Below are 20,182 nucleotides of genomic sequence, written 5' to 3'. Positions count from 1 at the left end.
AAGCCTCTGGAGTTTGTTTGCAGTGGCTGGAGGCCCTGGGGCACCCATTCTCTCTCTCTCTCTCTCTCTCTCTCTCTCTCTCTCTCTCTCTCTCTCTCTTCCTCTTTTGCTGCTAAAAAAAAATAAATAAATAAGAGTCTGGAGTCAGGGCTGGAGAGATGGCTCAGCACTTAAGGGGCTTACCTGCAAAGCCTAAGGACCTGGATTCAACTTCCCAGCACCCACAAAAAGCCAGATGCACTGAGTGATGCATACATCTGGAGTTTGCAGTGGCTGGAGGCCCTGATGCATACATTTTCTCTGTCTGTCTCTCTTCTCTCTCTGCTTTCAAATAGATTAAAAAAAAAAGCATGTGGGGTCAGAGCTGGGTGTGTTAGCATACATCTTTAATCCCAGCATTAGGGAGGCTGAGGTAAGAGGATCACCTTGAGTTCAAGGCCAGCCTGGGCTAAAGACTGAGTTTCAGGTCACCTTGGTCTTGAGTGAGACCCTGCCTTGGAAACAAAATCAAGAGTGTGGAGTCAGGCTGATTTTGCTTAACATCATATTTTCCAGTTCTATCTACTTTCCTAAAAATTTCCTAATTTAATTTCTGCTTTATGGCAACCAACCAATCAATAAATGAATGAATGAAAGATGCTAAGCAAAAGAGCAAAGGAAAGAAAGAAAGAAAAGAAAAAGAAAAAATACAAAAGAAATTGCCAGTATCAAATTCGTAAACAGGGCCCACAGCCTGGAAGAAACCTCCAGAGGACAGGGTGCCTCCACCTTAAGGGCGAGTTGCTTCCCCCATGTGATGATAAACGTGGCCAGTGTGTGGGAACAGCAAACAGACAGGCATCTGTGTGCAGGAGTGGAAAGTGATTTAGAAGAACTGGATTCTGAATGAAAGAATTCTAGAAACAGCCTGGGCTTTCTTTCATTTGTATTCCCATTTTTTAAAAAAAAATTGCTTATTTTTATTTATTTATTTGAGAGCGACAGACAGAGAGAGAAAGAGTGAGAGAGAGGGAGAGAGAGAGAATGGGCGCGCCAGGGCCTCCAGCCATTGCAAAAGAACTCCAGATGCGCGCGCCCCCTTGTGCATCTGGCTGACGTGTGTCCTGGGGACTCGAGCCTTGAACCGGGGTCCTTAGGCTTCACAGGCAAGCGCTTAACTGCTAGGCCATCTCTCCAGCCTTGTATTCCCATTTTTAAAGAGTGCAGAAGAAGCTGGCCATGATGGTATGTGCTTATCGCCCCGGCTGTCTAAAAGACTGAGGTGGGGGACCCGAATGAGCCCAGGAGTTTAAGACTAGTCTGGTTTACATAGCAACACCCTGATTCTTCGAAAGAAAAAGTACCCATCAGAGCAATGGTGTAAAAAAAAAAAAAGACATCTGAGTAACAACGTCTAATAGAATTCTTTAGGTAGGTATAAAACAAAATTATAGCTGATAAGAAAAGCTCATGCCACAGTTTAATTGGTAATACTTTTTCTTTCTTATGGTTTCATAAAATAATGGCAGAGTCAGGAATGGATTTCACAAATACAATGTTGAATGACAGAAGTCACGAGGAAACGGTGATAGCAAGTAAGATGCCACTAACATGGAGTCCAAACGCCAGGCGAACGCATGTCCACTGTCGGAAGTCGAGGCGGGTGCTGCCTTTCGAGAGCCCGGCTTTCATCTGTCTCCTGGCCCTGCGTGTTGCCTTTGCGATCAATTGCTAGTGCAGCCACACTTATGCCTTATGGACTTTTCCCTCTGTGCATGGCAACTCTGGTGAGGCTTCTGAAAATAATGGCCTAGCGTCTTTAGAAGCACCTCTGGTTTGATAAAATGCCGGGGCATTCCTGTGCATCTGTACTGGGGACACTGCTTTTCTCCATTGTCTTGGTACCTGTGCCACCTGCCCCTCGCCCCATGAGTCAGAGAAATCCAGCTTGCCTGACAAGAGAATCAGGCTGGTAGATCAGGAATATAATATCAAATATAAATAGTTATTAAAAAGTAGGGTTGTCTGGCTGGAGATATGTCTTAGTGGTTAAGGTGCTTGCCTGTGAAGCCTGAGGACCCAGGTTCAGTTCCCTAGTACCCATGTAAGCCAGAGGCAGAAGGTGGCATGTGTCTGGAGTTCATCTACAGTGGCTAGAGGCCATGGCATGCACATTTTTCTCTCTCTCTCTGCCTTTCTCTTTCTCATATTAAAAAGATAGGGATCACAATAAAAGAAATATGTTATAACCTAGCACTATATGAGATGAATGTATAACAAATTATACTGATGATAATGGATATATTACATGTGGGTGGATATAGATATGTAAATATACAATTATAAGACAAAGAGAGGAACAAAAACAGAAACAAAGAGATAGGCATGCCAGGGCCTCTTGCCTCTACAGATAAATTCCAGGCACATGTACCACTTTGTGTATCTGGCTTTATATGGGTACTGGGGAATCGAACCTGGGCTGACAGGCTTTGCTAGTAAGTGCCTTTAACCAAAGAACCATCCCTCCAGCCCATTTATTTTATTTTTTGAGAGAGTCTAGTGAACAGAATTCACCAATTTGGCTGAACCAGCTAGTCCAGCCCCAAGGGTCCTCCTGTCTCCGCCTCTCCAGTGCTGACATTACAGGGTGTGTGTGTGTGTTTGTAAATATGTCAGTGTGGGTGCACGTGTGCCATTGTGTATGTGTGGAGGCCAGAGGATAACTCTTGGGTCCGTCCCGTGCCTGTCTAGCTCAGTTGAGGCAGGTTTCTCGCTCTGGATTCTCACTGCTGTTCTTTGCTGCACTCGCCATAAACTTCTGGGAAGTTCTCCTATCTCCACATCCCATCTTGAAGTCAGCATGCTGAGATTACAAAAAATCCCTCCATGACTTCTGCCTTTTTACATGTGGTGTGGGGATCGAACTTGGCTACTCCAGCTTGAGAGATGAGGGCTTTATCTATGAAGCAATTTCCTCAGCCCTCTGTGAGACTTTTGGGGTGCTGTGGATCCAAACTCAGGTTCTCAAGCTCATGTGACAACTGCCTGATGGACTGAGCCATCTCCCCATTCTTTGGAAAAACTATTTTTAAAAATATTTTTAATTATTTATTTGCAAGGAGAGAGAAAGAGGGAGAGAGGGAGAGAGAGAGAGAGGGAGATTGAGAATGAGCAGGTGCTCCAGGGCCTCCAGCTGCTGCCACTTTGTGCATTGGGCTTTATGTGGGTATTGGGGAACCGAACCCAGGTCATTGCTTTGTAGGCAAGTGATTTAACTGCCAAGCCATCTCTCCAGCTCCGTGTGTGTGTGTGTGTGTGTGTGTGTGTGTGTGTGTGTGTGTATTTAAATTATTTTTCTTTTTAAGAAAAAAAAATATATTTTGGTTTTTTGAAGTAGGATCTCACTGTAGCCCAGGCTGATTTGGAACTCACTATGGAGTCTCGGGGTGGCCTTGAACTCATAGCAATCCTCTTACCTCTGCCTCCCGAGTGCTGGGATTAAAGGTGTGTGCCACCTTGCCCGGCTAAGAAAAACTTTTTTGTTGTTTATCTTTATTTATTTATTTAAGAGTGACAGACACAGAGAGAGAAAGAGTCAGAGAGAAGAGAGAGAGAGAGAGAGAGAGAGAGAGAGAGAGAGAGAGAATGGGTGCACAAACTCCAGACATGTATGCCCCCTTGTGCATCTGGTTAATGTGGGTCCTGGGGAATCGAGCCTTGAACCAGAGTCCTTAGGCTTCACAGGCAAGCGCTTAACCACTAAGCCATCTCTCCAGCCCATAAAAAACTCTTTTTAATTTGGATTGTCACCCCATGCTAGCAAGTGGTAGCTGTGGACAGGGTTACACTGCAGACACTGTATCTACAATGTCTTACATCTTTCCCGAAGGCAGCATTCTTGATGCCATGGGCAAGGCAGATTGCCAAATTTTAGGTGAGAGAAGTGGAAGCAAAGCCAGTTGGCCTTGTCCGAGCTTTTAGTCACCCAGAGTCTCTCTTTGTGCCTTTTGTCTCATGGAGCTTTGGTGATCATACAGAGCTTTGAACAGATGTGTTTTGCAGGATATAAATATGAAATTGGTTTAAAATCCTCTCTCTTTTTTTGCCACCAGCAGAGTTTTCTTCAACTGCCACCCAGCAGAGAAGTTGAACGTGTGGCCTACTCCATCCACCTATGAGTATCCTGAGGATGTTTAGATGTATAGATGCATTTGATGTACAGGTTTATGTCCTCAGAGAGCTTGCCATCTCCCAGGTGAAGCAGATGGTGTAAGGCTCATCAGAACACAGCGTGAGGGTTATTATGATGGAGGGGTGTAAGGACATCGTGTTATATATATATTTTTTGAGGTAGGGTCCCTCTCTAGCCCAGGCTGGCCTGGAATTCACTATGTAGTCTCAGGGTGGCCTCAAACTCCTGACAATCATCCTATCTCTGCCTCCTGGGTGCTGAGATTAAAGTTGTGCACCATCATGCCGGACCATTGTGTTATATTTCCACTCCTACTTTCCTGGTGTATATTAAGGCCAACCGAACAGTAGGAGGTAGATGCTCTTTTAGCATCATGGCACATACAGGATGAACTAGTAGCAAGGTTAATCCTGCACTGTGAAGTAGCTGGTGGTTCTTTTGGTCATCCACTGTGGGAGAGGCCAGACTAAAGACCTGTTCTGTACTCCAAGGACCTTGCCTACCCCCTCCCCCAACTTCCGACACAATAGTGGAACAAAAGGAGGACCCAAATGGCTGCAAGAAAAAAAAATGCGAGAACCTGAGCTCCAAAGAGTGAACAATGGCTTGGAAAAGCAGGAGGAAAAGAAGAGCTTCAGAATCAAGCGGCCGAGGTTTCCACTTGAGACCGTGACTCACGAGATGCCATTGCTGAGGGCCGGGGGGGGATAATCCCTGTGCCTGCTGTAAGTAGCTTGTAGGTATTAGTGTGCATTGCTCATAGAATAAGAAATGGTTCTAACATCTGGTCTTCCATGTGGAGTCTTTAGGGGTTGCAATCTACCACCCAAATCTCAAGCAAAAATTTTTTATTAGTACATATTCGTTAAATATAGTGCCGGGTTTCATAAAGACATTTCCTTTCAAGTATATCATGTAGCCACTCCCTATAGCATGTCCTTTCTCCACCTTCCCCCCTCTGCACTTCTGCTGGTCTACTCGGTCTCCTTCCTTCCTCCAGTTTCTCTTCTGCTTTCACATTACATGTGGGTGTGTGGTCTTTATGTATCCACAAAAACATCTAATATCCACAAATGACACATACACATGACATCTGCCTGTCTGAGCCTGAATCATTTCACCTAACATGGTAGTCTCGGGTTGTATCCATTTTCCAGCAAGTGGCATGATTCTGTTCCTTATGGCAGGTGAAAGCCGTCCTGTGTGTCTATTTCACATTCTCTTCGTTTATATGTCGATGGGCATCGAGGCCGGTTCCATGTCTGGGCTATGGTGAATAGCGCAGCAGTCAACAGATGTGTGAGTGTCCCTGTGACATGAGTAATCAGTATAGTCACACGCATGGTACTTCTAGTATGGACCAGGCACATGGCGCTGTCCTGGGTGCTGAAGATTCCATTGTTACCAAAGCTGAGATCCCTGCCCTTTTTTAAAGAAATAATTTTTATTGGGCACTTCAATATATGAACATATTGCAATTTAATAACAGTCCCATTAGGTTATACCCTTATGCTTCCTTTTCCGTGCTTCCATTCCTTTTAAAGCTTATACCTTGAGAGGAAGACATGACAGTACAAAGAGTGAAAAACAAAACAACAAAAAAGGATTGAACTCAGCCTCGCAAGCAAGTGCCTTTAACTGCTGAGCTGTCTCCTCAGTCCCTGAACTTTTTTTTGACATTCATAATCACATGGCTAACTGGGAGTCATGACTTGTTACCACTGCTCAGGATGACAAAAAAAAAAATATTTAAGCCACATATTAATAGCCTAGGAAAAGATCAAAAATCAAAAAAAAAAAAAAAGAATCAAAGCATGATGAATAGTTTCTATTGACTGCATCTCACTTTTGCAAGGTGAAATTTTTTTTTTTCAAGCTGAAATTTTTTTTTTAATTTTTTTTAATTTATTTATTTGAGAGCAACAGACACAGAGAGAAAGACAGATAGAGGGAGAGAGAGAGAATGGGCACGCCAGGGCTTCCAGCCTCTGCAAACGAACTCCAGATGCGTGCGCCCCCTTGTGCATCTGGCTAACGTGGGACCTGGGGAACTGAGCCTCGAACCGGGGTCCTTAGGCTTCACAGGCAAGCGCTTAACCGCTAAGCCATCTCTCCAGCCCTCAAGCTGAAATTTTTTAACAAGCCATTGTGAGTTGGGGAATCACCAATATATTATCTTGCTGGGTTTTGAACTTTATTTAAATTTGATTACATGCAAATATCCTCGCGTCAGTGTTCTTTCACTCCGCATTTTGTCACATTCACTTATACATAATTTATGTATACTGCTTATTCATTCTCATGCTCTGTTATATGACTACCATCTATTTTTATCCATTATACGTATTCTTCTCTGGGTGGGTATCTCATTGTTTTTTGGGGTTTTTTTATTTGTTTGTTTGGGGCTATTGTAAGCAGTGATGCTGTTAACATTTTAAGAGGTATCATTTATTTATTTTAAAATTTTTAAGGGATTGTTTATTTATTTATTGGAGAGAGAGAAAGAGAATGGGCACTCAGGGTCTCTAGCCATTGCAAACAACTTCCAGTCGCATGCACCACCTTGTGCATCAGGCTTAACGTGGGTAGTGGAAATCGAACCTGAGTCCCTTAGGCTTTGCAGACAAGCATTTTAATCACTGAGTCACCTCTCCAGCCGACTTTTTAACATTCTTGCCTATGTGGGGTTGCTGGCTCACTGGACGTGCCTGTGCTTAATGTTAGTAGACATTACCGAATCATTTTCCAATTCACTTATATAAATTGACATCCCCACAGTCTCTCTAAATTTTCACTGTGCCTGGGGTTCAGTGCATGGTAGGGATTGCAGAATGGCAAGACTGGAGAAGTTAACAACAGCAACAAGATGGTATAAGATTTATTATTTTTTTTAACTTAATTTAACTTTTATTTATTTATTTGACAGAGAGAAAGAAGGAGAGAGAGAGAGAGAGAATGGGGGCACCAGGGCCTCCACCCCTGCAAATGATCTCCAGACACATGCACCCTCTTGTGCATCTGGCTAACGTGGGTCCTAGGGATTCGAACCTAGGTCCTCTGGCTTTGCAGGCAAATGCATTAACCGCTAAGTCATCCCTCCAGCCCAGTACAAGATTTAAAGAAAGGATGTTATAAAGTTTATTCATTCATTCATTCCTTTTTATGAGCAGTGGAGATTTTCCATCGTTCTGTCACCGTGTTGGGCTTTGGGGATACCAGTGTGAAAGGATGGGCGACCTCTTGTCCTCATAGAGTTTATGGCCTCCTGAAAAAGGAAGTGTCATTATTGTCAGAAGAATGGCAGTACCATTGCCAAGCCCTTGTTTCTTGATTTTTCATTCCAATCCTAGCCTACAAATGGATTTCCTTTAGACTCTATCCAATCTCTCTCTCTCTCTCTCTCTCTCTCTCTCTCTCTCTCTCTTTTTTAACCACAATTTGCTGGGCTCCGGCTAATTTGACCAGTTTCCTAGGGGTTTATTGACGACTTGGACATCTGGATGCATTTAAATTCTGAAACTCCAGTGTCACTCTTGGAGGTCAATTAGCGTGTGGACTGGATCTTCGATGCCTGGTAATGCTTCCGGACTTCCGATGAATCACCCCTGTTTTTCTTTTTCTTTTTCTTTTTTTTTTAAATTTTATTTATTTATTTATTTGAGAGCGACAGACACAGAGAGAAAGACAGATAGAGGGAGAGAGAGAGAGAGAATGGGTGCGCCAGGGCTTCCAGCCTCTGCAAACGAACTCCAGACGCGTGCGCCCCCTTGTGCATCTGGCTAACGTGGGACCTGGGGAACCGAGCCTCGAACCGGGGTCCTTAGGCTTCACAGGCAAGCGCTTAACCGCTAAGCCATCTCTCCAGCCCCACCCCTGTTTTTCTTGCTGAAGGAAGCCATGAGAGATGAGCAGAACTCTACGCTGCTGTGGCCTCCTTATTCAATTCATTTCCCCTCCTTTTCTTTCTCCTTTAAAAAATATTGTTTATTTGAAAGCAGATAGAGGAGAGAGAGAGAGAGAGAGAATGGGCATGTCAGAGCCTCCAGCTGCTGCAAACAAATTCCAGATGCGTGTGCCACTCTGTGTATCTGGCTTTATGTGGGTATTAGGGAATTGAAACTGGGTCCTTAGACTTCACAGGCAAGTGCCTTAGCTGCTGAGCCATCCCTCTAGCCTATTTCCTTTTTCTTTAAGGACACCTATCCTTCCTTACATCCATAATGCTGTTGTACCTGAAACTTTCTTCTCTCTCTCTCTCTGTTCTTTATGTGTGTATATGTGTATTTTCATGTGTGTGAGTTCTGTATGTGTGTGTGTGTAGAGGCCAGAGATTGGCATCAGGCATATTTCTTGATCACTTTCCACCTTATTTTGCTGAGGCAAGGATTTTTACTGAAACCAGTGATCACCGGATCAGCTAGTCTAGCTAGCCAGCTTGCCCTGGGGAATCCCCTTTCCCTGCCTTCCCGTGATGGGATTGCAAACAGGTTCCATGCCTGCCAGCCATTTAAGTGGACTCTGGGGATCTGAACTCAGGTCTTCATGCAAGCATGACAATCACTTTATCCGCTGAGCTATCTCCCCAGCCTGTAGTTGGTCTCTGTATCCCTCTTCATGAACATCTGGACATCAGGCTCCTCCTAACGAGCACAGAGGTAATGATGCTATTGGCAGAAGGGCTGAGCAGAGAGCAAAGACATCCTTTGCGGTGGCTCACAGGGAGGATGTTATTTGCCTTGCATCAAAGTCATTACTGGAAGTAGACCAAACTGGGAGGCTCTGGTGTGTCCATTCTCTATGTCTCTGTCTCTTTCTCTTATAAAACAAGCAAGCAAGAAAGCAAGCAAGCAAGCAAGCAAACAAACAAACAAATAAACTGTCCTAAATTAATCCAGTAAATTCCCTTTTAATGCCATCCATCCTATTGGTTCTGTTCCTCTTGAGAACCCTGACTAATACATCACGTATACCCCCACATCCAGTCCAAATCCACCTGCGGCTGTAGCAAGTTCCCAACTGCAACTCCTCTGCCAAGGGTCTTCTCTGGCACCAGGGAGAGGGGTTCATACTCAGCCTGAGGAGGAAGGGTGGTGAGCTTTGGGGAATGCCAGTCTCATTCTCAACGGAGACCATTTTGAAGTGAGCTCCCATGATTTCTCAGTAGGATTAAGTCTAGCTCCCCCATGTCACTAATCTGTATTTTGTGGATTCTAAATCGTCTCCACTTTGCTATGTAGGCTGCCTGAGGAACACCGCCTGAACAAGCCACCTGCACCTAAGTCTAGCCTCCAGTTTTTGGGAAGCTCAAACAAAGGCAAAGACTTAACTCGAATAGAAACTTCACCAACCTCACTGTGATGCTTAATACTTTTTAAGTATTTTTTAATTTTAAAAATATTTTGGATTTTAGAGATTGCTTAGTGGTTAAGGCATTTGCCTGCAAAGCCAAAGGACCACAGTTCAATTTCCCCAGGACCCAAGTAAGCCAGATTCACAAGGGGGCACATGCGTCTGGAGTTGGTTTGCAGTGGCTGGAGGCCCTGGCATGCACATTCTCCTCCCCTCTCTTTGCCTCCCTCCCTCTCTCTTAAAATAAGTAAATAAAATAAAATAAATTATTCATTTGAGAGAGAGAAAGAGACAGATAGAATGGGCGCACCAAGGCCTCTAGCCGCTGCCAACAAACTCCAGACACATGCACCACCTTGTGCATCTGGCTTACGTGGATCCTGCTAATCAATCCTGGATCCTTTGCCTTTGCAGGAAAGCACCTTGACCGCTAAGCCATCGCTCCAGCCATGTGATGCTTAATCTTGATTGTCAGCTTGATCAGATCTAGAATCACCTGTGAGACAAATCTCTGAGCACATCTGAGAGGGGGTGTCTAGATTAGGTTAACTGAGGTGGAAATATCCTCCCTCGCTGTGGGTGGCACCATGCCATGGGCTGGGGTTCTGGATTGAATAAAAAGGACAAGTGAGCTGAGTAGCAGCATTCATCTCCCTCAGCCTCCTGACTGCGGATATAACTTGAGCAGTGGCATCATGCTCCCACCGCCATGATGGCCTGTGTCCCACGAACTGTAAACTGAATTAAGCCATTGGAGTTGGGTCTCTGTCAGGTGTTTGATCACAGAAATGGGAAAAGAAGCTAGTATACTCACACAGTGTTGCAGTTACCTTCATGGTGCTGGGACAAACACCCGACCAGAAGCAGCCTTATGGGAGGAAAGGGTTTATTGCAGGCTTACAGAGTCCAGGGGAACCGCCATCAATGGCAGAAGAGGCTGGCTCGCTTCTATAGATCCGTAACAGGGAGAAACACCTGTGGCTAGCAGCAAACACCAACAGCCAACAAACACAAAGAGCCGGAGCTCACACTGGCTCTGAACACACCTTAGGGGCTGGACTTAAGATCCACCCCCAGTGACATACCCTTGGTCGGGCTGCCGGAGACTTAACTTGCATGCTTAATAAAGAAATACACAGGCTGTGAGGGACATACATGCACCTTCAAACTACTACACATTGCCTCTTATTCTTAGCACTGGAGCTGGAATCCTGGGTCCTGTCCATGTTAGCCAAGCATTCTACCACTGAGTCCTAGTTCCAGCTCCACATAATTCCTGTTTTTTTTTTTTTTTTTTAAGGAAACTATCCCAAACATCCTTCCTAAGTTTAGCAAAAAGCTAACTAGCTCTGTCTTTTGATGGGGAATATGGGGATAAATAAATAGAAAAAAATAAAACCAATTTACTTTGTATAGATTGATGATAGTCTTTATGTACAACACTACTTTAAATACTCCAGGTCAAAGTGGAGTTCGGGAAAAGTCCTTGAGCCCCAAACCCTGAGTTCATGTTTGTATTTAACCAAAGAATTGGGCAAACCAAACCGAGAAGGAAAATTATTAAATTATGGTCTTTATTTAGGGAAGTACAAAACCAAGGGAAGGAAAATCGATACATCCACATGGTCTGAGAACTCATATGGTGGGCCTGGAAGAAACATGAAAAGATATTTAGACAGAAAAGAAAAGAAAGGGCAGAGAGCTCCTGGCATGGGGAGAGCACATGGAAGACAGGGGTCAGGAAGATTTTTCTCCTCCTCTCAGCCCAGCTGGGCAGAGGGGAAGGGAAACTTACCAGGACCTGGAGGTTCAGGAGTGATGAACGGGCATCCAGGAGAGCCCTTGGCCCTGGTAAGGGTATGTTTATAACCTTCTTGTGGTGGGCTTCCCCTTCAGGCTCAAGTGAGCCTGGGTGAGGGCTGATTGATCTGGGCTAGAGGCTGGCTCAGGAAGAGGTCTGCCATGACTCTCAGTCCTAGGGTTGGAGTTTGACCAACCACAATGCCAGGATAAGATCTGAATTCTAGGAAAGAGACCTCCTTCCCAGGGCAGGGCTCAGGTAGTTCATGATAAAATAGGTTAGGCGAGAGATAAGAAGTCAGATCATTCTTTGATTTCTATCAAAGTGGAGACTTGCAAGGATAGGCACAAAGACATTCCTGCTTTTTAAATTTTTATTTATTTCTTTTAGAGATACACACACACACACACACACACACACACACACACAGAGAGAGAGAGAGAGAGAGAGAGAGAGAGAGAGAGGGAGAGAAAGAGAGAGAGAGAATTGGCACACCAGGTCCTCAGCCATTGCAATCGAACTCCAGATGTTTGCACCACCTAGTGGGTATGTGTGACATTGTGCTTGCCTCACCTTTGTGCATCAGGCTTACCAGGAATCTGGAGAGTCGAACATGCATCCTTAGGCTTCACAGGCAAACGCCTTAACTGCTAAACCATCTCTCCAGCCCCATTCCTGCTTTTTACTTTCAGGGGCCCGGTCACCCTAAACTACCTAACAAATCTACCTGACTCCCTCTTGAGGCAGGCCCATTTTCCAGGCTTGGAACAGAGTTCCGTGTCTTGTGTTTGGTAGTGAGTGGGCTGGGAGGGAGACATTTGTCCAGGGCTGAGTTTGGAAGGAGGTCTGTACAGAAAGTCACTTGCCTTTCCTCCCCTGGGAACTCTGTGGGGCTGGTTTTCCATTCCACGTCACAGGTTTTGGAAGGCCCATCTGCCTGTTTGATTAATGAGCTCTCTCCACAAAAGCAACAGAGATAAATGTCCTTTAGGAGCTGGGCAAAGAGAAATGAAGAAATAGGGTGGCTAATTTTCAGCCATTATTTTGGAAGTCTGAACTCCTTCCCCGCATCAATTTAGCTATTATTTCAAAAACTAATTAATCTTCAACCAGGCAGCTCCAAGGGACCTGTGTTTAGATAATTAACAATCTGTGAACTATGAAAAGTCTCACTTACAAATTTGGCTATAGCATTTGGGTAGAAGAACACTCTTAGTATTGTTCAGTTTAAGCCCTTTTCTATCCATCCTTCATTTCCTGACAATTAAGAACAAATAATTAACTGTGATGAATCTTGCTTGCTTGTTTGCTGCTCCAATAATGTTCTTGCTTCCTCTTTGTTCTCAAACCACCTCCATCATGGCAGTTCTGACCGGGTTTCTAGATAATTGTGTTGAACCAGCAGTAGGCTTCTTCCCAATGAACACACATCAAGAATGTCTGGGCGTTTAAAACATTTTTTAAAAATTTATTTAAGAGAGAGAGAGAGAGGAAGAGAACCGGCATTCCAGGGTCTCATTGCAAACAAACTCCAGATGTATGAACCCGCTTGTGCATCTGGCTTATGTGAGTAATAGGGAATTGAACCTGGGTCCTTAGGCTTTGGAGGCATACACCTTAACTGCTAAGTCATCTCTCCAGTCCCTGGGCATTTTATTTGTGTGAGGGGTGGGAGGAAATTCCAGGGTTCCATAGGAGGAGAAGCAGCTTGTCATGTCTGCTTGGTTCTCAAAGACCACAGCATTCAGGCATGACTCTGTTTGCAAAAATCTCTTCTCCGCCAAGAATTAAGAAAATCAGAACCTAGGCTGAACATGAAAGACAATCTCCTGATTGTGGGTGGGTGCACCCTAGCATAGGCTAACAGTGATGAGAATTTCTGGGAAATTTCAAAATCACTTCCTCCAAGAAAATTTCATTCATTCCATTCACCAAACTGTGTGCTCACTGTGTTTTGAGCACTTAGATAAATTTCTGGAAACACACCAGCAAAACAAACAAATGATATTTCTGTCCACATGAAACTTATATTCTAGGAAATAGGCCAGGCATTAGTGGAAACATCCCTTAAGTTCAGAAACAAATGCAAGCTGGATGTGGTGGTACACGCCTTTAATCCAAGAACTCCAGAGGCAGAGGTAGGAGGAGCACTGTGAGTTCGAGGCCAGCCTGAAACTCAGCCTGGGTTAGTGTGAAACCCTACCTCAAAAAAACCAAAAACCAGCAACTCAAAACAAAAATGCATGTAAGAGATGCAGCATGATAATGAATTATTTTATTATTATTATTATTATTATTATTTTGAGGTAGGGTCTCACCCTGGCCCAGGCTGACCTGGAATTCACTATGTAGTCTCAGGGTGGCCTTGAACTTACGGTGATCCTCCTACCCCTGTCTCTCGAGTTCTGGGATTAAAGGCGTGCACCACCACTTGGCTTGGTAATGAATTATTTAGTAAGGTGTGGCCTATGTTAGAAATGATGGTAAGAGGCGGAGCGTGGTTCCGGGCCGAGGCTCCTTGGCTGCGGGGCGTGCTCGCGGCGTCCCGGCCGGCACCGAGTCAGGGGTTCCCCATGCGCTCCCACTACTGCGCGCTGCTGCTGGCCGCGGCGCTGGCGGTCTGCGCCTTCTACTACCTGGGCTCGGGCCGGGAGACCTTCTCCAGCGCCACCAAAAGGCTGAAGGAGGCCCGCGCCGGACTCCCCGCCGTGCCCTCGCCGCCTGCGCCCGAGCTGACCCGGGGCTCTGTGGCACCGGCCCTGGTCGCCAAGGCCAAGAGCCTGGAGGGTGGCGGCGTCGGGCAGGTAGACTACCACCTGCTGATGATGTTCACCAAGGCCGAGCACAACGCGGGGCTGCAGGCCAAGGCCCGCGTCGCGCTGAGCTCGCTGCTGCACCTCGCCAAGTTCGAGGCGCACGAGGTCCTTAACCTGCACTTCGTGAGCGAGGAGGCCAGCCGAGACGTGGCCAAGGCCCTGCTGCGGGAGCTCCTGCCGCCCGCCGCCGGCTTCAAGTGCAAGGTCATCTTCCACGACGTGGCTGTGCTCACAGACAAGCTCTTCCCAGTCGTGGAGGCCATGCAGAAGCACTTCAGTGCTGGCTCAGGGACCTACTACAGCGACTCCATCTTCTTCCTCTCGGTTGCCATGCATCAGATCATGCCCAAAGACATCCCGCGGATCATTCAGCTGGACCTTGACCTGAAGTTTAAGACCAACATCCGTGAGTTGTTTGAGGAGTTTGACAGTTTCCTGCCAGGCGCAGTCATCGGCATAGCTGGAGAGATGCAGCCCGTGTACAGGCACACGTTCTGGCAGTTTCGCAACGAGAACCCCAAGACCAGGGTCGGTGACCCTCCTCCCGAGGGGCTCCCCGGCTTCAACAGTGGGGTGATGCTGTTGAACCTGGAGGCCATGCGCCAGTCCGCACTCTACAGCCGCCTGCTGGAGCCCGCCCGCGTGCAGCAGCTCACTGACAAGTACCAATTCCGCGGCCACCTCGGGGACCAGGACTTCTTCACCATGATTGGCATGGAGCACCCGGAGCTCTTCCACGTGCTGGACTGCACCTGGAACCGGCAGCTGTGCACCTGGTGGGGGGACCATGGCTACAGCGACGTCTTCCAGGCCTACTTCCGCTGCGAGGGCCACGTCAAGATCTACCACGGGAACTGCGACACCTCTATCCCCGAGGACGACTAAGCGCCGGCCCCCCTGCCAAGCCCTGGGGCCTCCGGGCTGAAGAAGGAGGGGACACCGCGCAGGGAGCCACGTACCACGGGCCTCCCCGCTGGTCACTACGCAAAGCACTGCTGGTGCTCAGCCTTTTTTTCCTTCCGGATGCCAGGCGGGCTTCATGAAGGACAGACACATGGACATCTTCCTGTCCACTGAGAAACAGCATTTGGAGAGAAGGAAGGAAATGGCATCCATGCCCAAAGGAATCAAAATCTTCCTAAAGAACTTGCTTTCCTTAGACCAAATATAGGTTTCATTTAGATGGCTTCTTCTGTTTTGTGAGAAAGAGCAAACAACCCCAGTTGCTGCTAGTGAGCCGAACGAGTGAGGCAGGGCTCTGCCATGCAGATCAGAGTCTCAGACTCCAAAGGAATGCCAGCCTTCCACATTCTCATTCAAGAGGTCATCCACCCCCTCCCGGGATGTTCATGTTGCTTGGTGTGGGCTTCAAGAGTGCCATCTCTCTAGAGAAGGCCTACTGGGCCGACCGGGACCCACATAAGTCTCCTTACTGTAGCACCCGTAGCTGTCACCTTCTGGTTACGTCACAGCGTGCCGCTTTCCCGTATCGTCCAAGCCCACTCCAGGTGGCCTGTCCGTACTAAGGAATGAAGTCCACCATCAAAGAACAAAGATTGGCCATGCCAAGACATGTAAGAACTGTTCATGTTGGTAAGCCTCACTCCAAAGAGCAACCCAGAAGTTCATGAATTCTTGGAGAAGATAAGGCTCATAGCCTTATCATCATTCTAATCTGCTTTAAAAAACGTACTTTTTTATTGCAAGGTGCCAGGTCCTGTACTTTCACAGAGATGAGTGCCATTTCTGTGTTTCTTCTTGTGCTGCTGCGAGCAGGCTGCAAACATGAAGCCCCTGTTGGTCCGTGACAGAGTCCAGCAGACGCCTTCAGGCGAGAAATGTGGAATTTCCATTTTACTTCATTTACTCTTTCATTTCTTTTTACAGTGAGAGAGAATAGCTAATAAATAATCTTTGTGGACCAAAAAAAAAAAAAAAAGAAATGATGGTAAGAGGCTGAGGAGACTCCCTGAGCAAGAAACGACTGGATTGTAATCTGCTGACTAGCTACAAGAGCATTGCTTCCAGAGAGGATGACATGTGCAAAAGCTCTGGGCTTTTTAAAGAGTTTAGGTGCCTGGTAATATGGAAAATACCGCAGTAGGTTTGGTGGAAGGTAAACTTACCTTCGCAGATTACATATAGATTTCCCTCACATTAAAATTAATGTGCAAAATGGGTGGGACTAGACAGTGTCATATTAAGTAAAATAAGCCAGGGGCAGAAAAGTACCTGTGTTTATGCATAAGTGGGAGCTAGAAAGAAACTTGTAATTTCAAATAAGCAAATGGAGTAATAATTGGTGCAGGAGAGGAGGGATAAAGAGAAGAAGGGATGGAGGTAAGGTAGGTACCAAGATCCAGTTAGATGAGAGGGATATGTTCCAGAGCTCTACAGCACAGGAAGATGACTATTTCAGAACAGTCTAGCACACACGCACACACACACACACACACACACACACACACACACACGTATGAGAGACGGAAAGGTCTCATGTAGTTCAAGCTGGCATATATAGCCAGGGATAATCTTGAAATCTTGATCCTTCAAGACCTCCTCCTTCCAAGAGCTGGGGTTATAGATGTACACTACCATGCCTGGGGTATATGATACTAGGAATTGAACCCAGGCCCTTGTGTATACAAGACACTCTAATGCTTGAGCTACGTCCCCAGGTTCCCCATTACATAGTTTTGAACAGCCAGAAGAGACAAGTTCAAATGTACCAAACATAAGGAAATGATAAGAAGGTTGAGGGCTGGAGAGATGGCTTAGCGGTTAAGCGCTTGCCTGTGAAGCCTAAGGATCCCGGTTAGAGGTTCGGTTCCCCAGGTCCCACGTTAGCCAGATGCAAAAGGGGGCGCATGCATCTGGAGTTCATTTGCAGAGGCTGGAAGCCCTGGCGCGCCCATTCTCTCTCTCTCCCTCTGTCTGTCTTTCTCTCTGTGTCTGTCGCTCTCAAATAAATAATAAATAAAAAAATAAAAAAAATAAAAAAAAAGAAGGTCGAAATGTTCATTACCCTGATTTGGTCATTAAATGTATATATCTATGCAGTGACCAAATATATAGGTGTAAACATATAGACATACACACATATATGAGCTGAATTATCACATTTTACTCCACAAATGTGTGAAACATGTGTCCATTAAATACAAAAAAAGAAAATTAAAAGATAGATAAATAGGAAAAAAAAAAAGGAACACAATCTTGTAAAATTCAGTTACCTAAACGTATCTCTAGAATTTCAGCAAGGCTGTGGGCCAGGACACTGAAACCCAGAAAAGTTAAGGGAGCTGTGTAAAGTTACAAAGCTAATAACTCTTGGCTCCCTACTGGGAATGCACATATGACTGGGGTGCCCGTAAAGTGTTTAGGATGTGCTCTGAAAAAGATTTTCTATTTGAGTCATTAATTTTTAACCAAATCTGTCAGGAAAAACACAAACCAGTTTGCTAGACCTGTTGTTTTTATTTTTATTTTGTTTGTTTTGAGACAAAATCTTGCTAATGGAGCTCAAGCTGGCTCCAAACTCACGATCTTCCTGCCTCAGTCTGCAGAGTGTGGGGATTACACATGGTGCGTATCACCATATCCTGCTTAGTTTGCCAAACTTTAAAAAAAAATTAAATTAAAAAAAATTATTTATTTGAGAGTGACCCAAAGAGAGACAGAGATAGAGAATGGGTGCACCAGGGCCTCCAACCACTGCAAAGGAACTCCAGATGCATGTGCCACCTTGTGCATCTGGCTTATGTGGGTGCTGGGAAATCAAGCCTTGAACCGGGGTCCTTAAGCTTCACAGGCAAGCGCTTAATGGCTATGCCATCTCTCTAGCCCTTGTCAAACTTTTAATCTCATGAATACTGTTTCTCAAAAGGGGGCTTTGTGGGGAAAGAATGGGTTGGTTGAATGTAAACAAAAGTTTTCTAAGAAGGCTGGAAAGATGGCTTAGCTGTTAAGGTACCTGCCTGTGAAGCCTGAGGACCCACATTTGACTCCTCAGGTCCAGACACACAAGATGATGTGTGTTCAAGGTCACACATCAGCACAAGGTGGTGCAAGCATGGGAGTTTCATTACAGTGGCTGCAGGCTCTGGCTTGCCAATTCTCAAGGGGTTTTCTCTCTCTCACACTCTTGCTCTCTCATAAAAAAGGCTAGTTTGTTGGGCTTGCCCCCAAAAAACTTAATAAACAACAGCATAATAGAAAGAGACAATAAAGAACATCACTTGCATATTAAGCAAATGGAAAATGAACGTGCTTCACCCTGTTGACAGGTGACCAAAGTTATTTCCCAGCAAACTTCAGGATGTTACGCTAGGACTTCTTATTTCTGGGGGTTGGAGAGATGGCTTAGTAGTTAAGGCGCTTATGTGCAAAACCAAAGGACCTCAGTTCAATTCCCCAGGACCCACATAAGCCAGATACACAGGTGGCGCCTGCCTCTGGAGTTTGTTTGCAGTGGTTGGAAGCCCTGGCACACCCATTCTCTCTCTCTTCCTCAGCCTCTTTCCCTCTCACAGATAAATAAATAAATAAAATAAAAAAGATTTCTTGCTTCAAAGCCACGAGGGTGTTTTATCTTTACTCTTTCTCTGGCTTCCTCTTTGTTGTAGTTTGAATGTCGGCCCTCCCCCATAGACTCAGGTATTTTTTTTTTAAAGCTTGTAACATGGATTTCCAGCTGCCTGGCTGGAAGAGGTATCACTGTGGGTGCATCCTGGGGTCCAGCCCTGGGGCTGTGTTTGTAGACACATCTGAATTCCCAGCCCAAAGTTATGCAGAGCAGTCTGAGCTCTGCCTGGTCCCTTGCTGTTTTGCTGTCCATTTGTGCTTGCTTGTGGCGCTGGCTCGTTGATGGTGTTTCTCTCTGCCTGGATGTACGAATGGGGGCCAGCTTCTTCCGCCACTGTGACGCTCCCCTGGCTCTGTAAGCTTGAAATGAATCTCTTCCTTCCCTAAGCTGTGTCTGGTTTGGATGTTCATCCCAGCGTTGTGGAGCTGATGACGACAGTAGCTAAGAAAACACCCCTTTGTCCTTTGTTTCATCTCACTTTAAACTGTGGAGGAAAATAAAAGGTTACTGACTTCATGTTGTCTGAAAATAATAGCCATGAACACAGCTCTTGAGTGATGGCAGATGAGAGATACACTGAAGCCGACCTGTCACACCAAGAGACCTGACAGTTACTGGACCCAGGCTTTGGAAGCTGTGTAAGATATGGTGGCACATAAACCCTTGTCACCAAAAGTCTGCTCATTAAGTAACCCTTCTTTTCTTGTTGTTTTAAACTTTATTTTATTTTATTGGAGAGAGAAAAAGAGGAAAAGAGAGAGAAAGAGAGAAAGAGAGAGAGAGAATGGGTATACCAGGGCCTTCAGCCACTGCAAATGAACTCTAGATGCCTATGACTTTATGCATCTAGCTAATGTGGGTCCTGGGGAATTGAACCTGGATCCTGTGTTCTTTGGCTTTGCAGGCAGGTGCTTTAACCACTCAGCAAACTCTCCAGGACAAGTAACCCTTCTTTTATTGGACACTCTTCCTCCCTGTTCTGTAGCCTGTTCCTTCAGGAAGCTGGACGGATGAGCTATAGAGTGGAGTAGAAGGAGACTGCTCTCTGATCCAAAGGTTTTCCTCTCATTTGTTTGTTCCTGGAGACAGGGCATTAAGCTTTTCATGCTCCTTCTGCCTTAATCTCCCAAGTGCCAGGATTGCAGAAGTGTGCCATTATACCCGGCAAACTTTTTTTTTTTTTTGACATCCTAGGCTGGGCTTGATGTATAGCTGAGGTTGACCCTGAATTTGTTATCCTGATACCTTTCACCTCCTTACAGGCAAGCACCACCACACCACGTTTATGCAGTGCTGGGGATAGAACCCAGAGCCTAATGAATGCTAGGCAAGCACTCTACCAACTGAACGAATTTCCAGCCCTTATTTGCTCTGAATTGAATTTTACCCATTGGGGCAGTGCACACAAGTGTCTGGCACCCAAAAACACTTCTAGGAGTCAACAAAGACTTTTTTAAAAA

The 20,182-nt window shown here is 45.7% G+C and overlaps 1 protein-coding gene across 1 annotated transcript; it reads left to right on the top strand.

The window, feature by feature from the left end:
• The first annotated feature begins 13,894 nt into the window (after positions 1-13,894).
• LOC123454150 (xyloside xylosyltransferase 1) lies at positions 13,895-16,059 on the top strand. Its single transcript, XM_045132673.1, has one exon. The coding sequence runs from the start codon at positions 13,895-13,897 to the stop codon at positions 15,020-15,022; it is 1,128 nt and encodes a 375-aa protein (XP_044988608.1). The 3' UTR covers positions 15,023-16,059.
• The last annotated feature ends 4,123 nt before the right edge of the window (positions 16,060-20,182 follow it).

This window comes from Jaculus jaculus, chromosome 13 (genome assembly GCF_020740685.1).
Source record: "Jaculus jaculus isolate mJacJac1 chromosome 13, mJacJac1.mat.Y.cur, whole genome shotgun sequence".
NCBI lineage: Eukaryota > Metazoa > Chordata > Mammalia > Rodentia > Dipodidae > Jaculus > Jaculus jaculus.
Note: the sequence above shows the minus strand (reverse complement) of the source record. Positions and strands in the feature narration are given on the sequence as shown.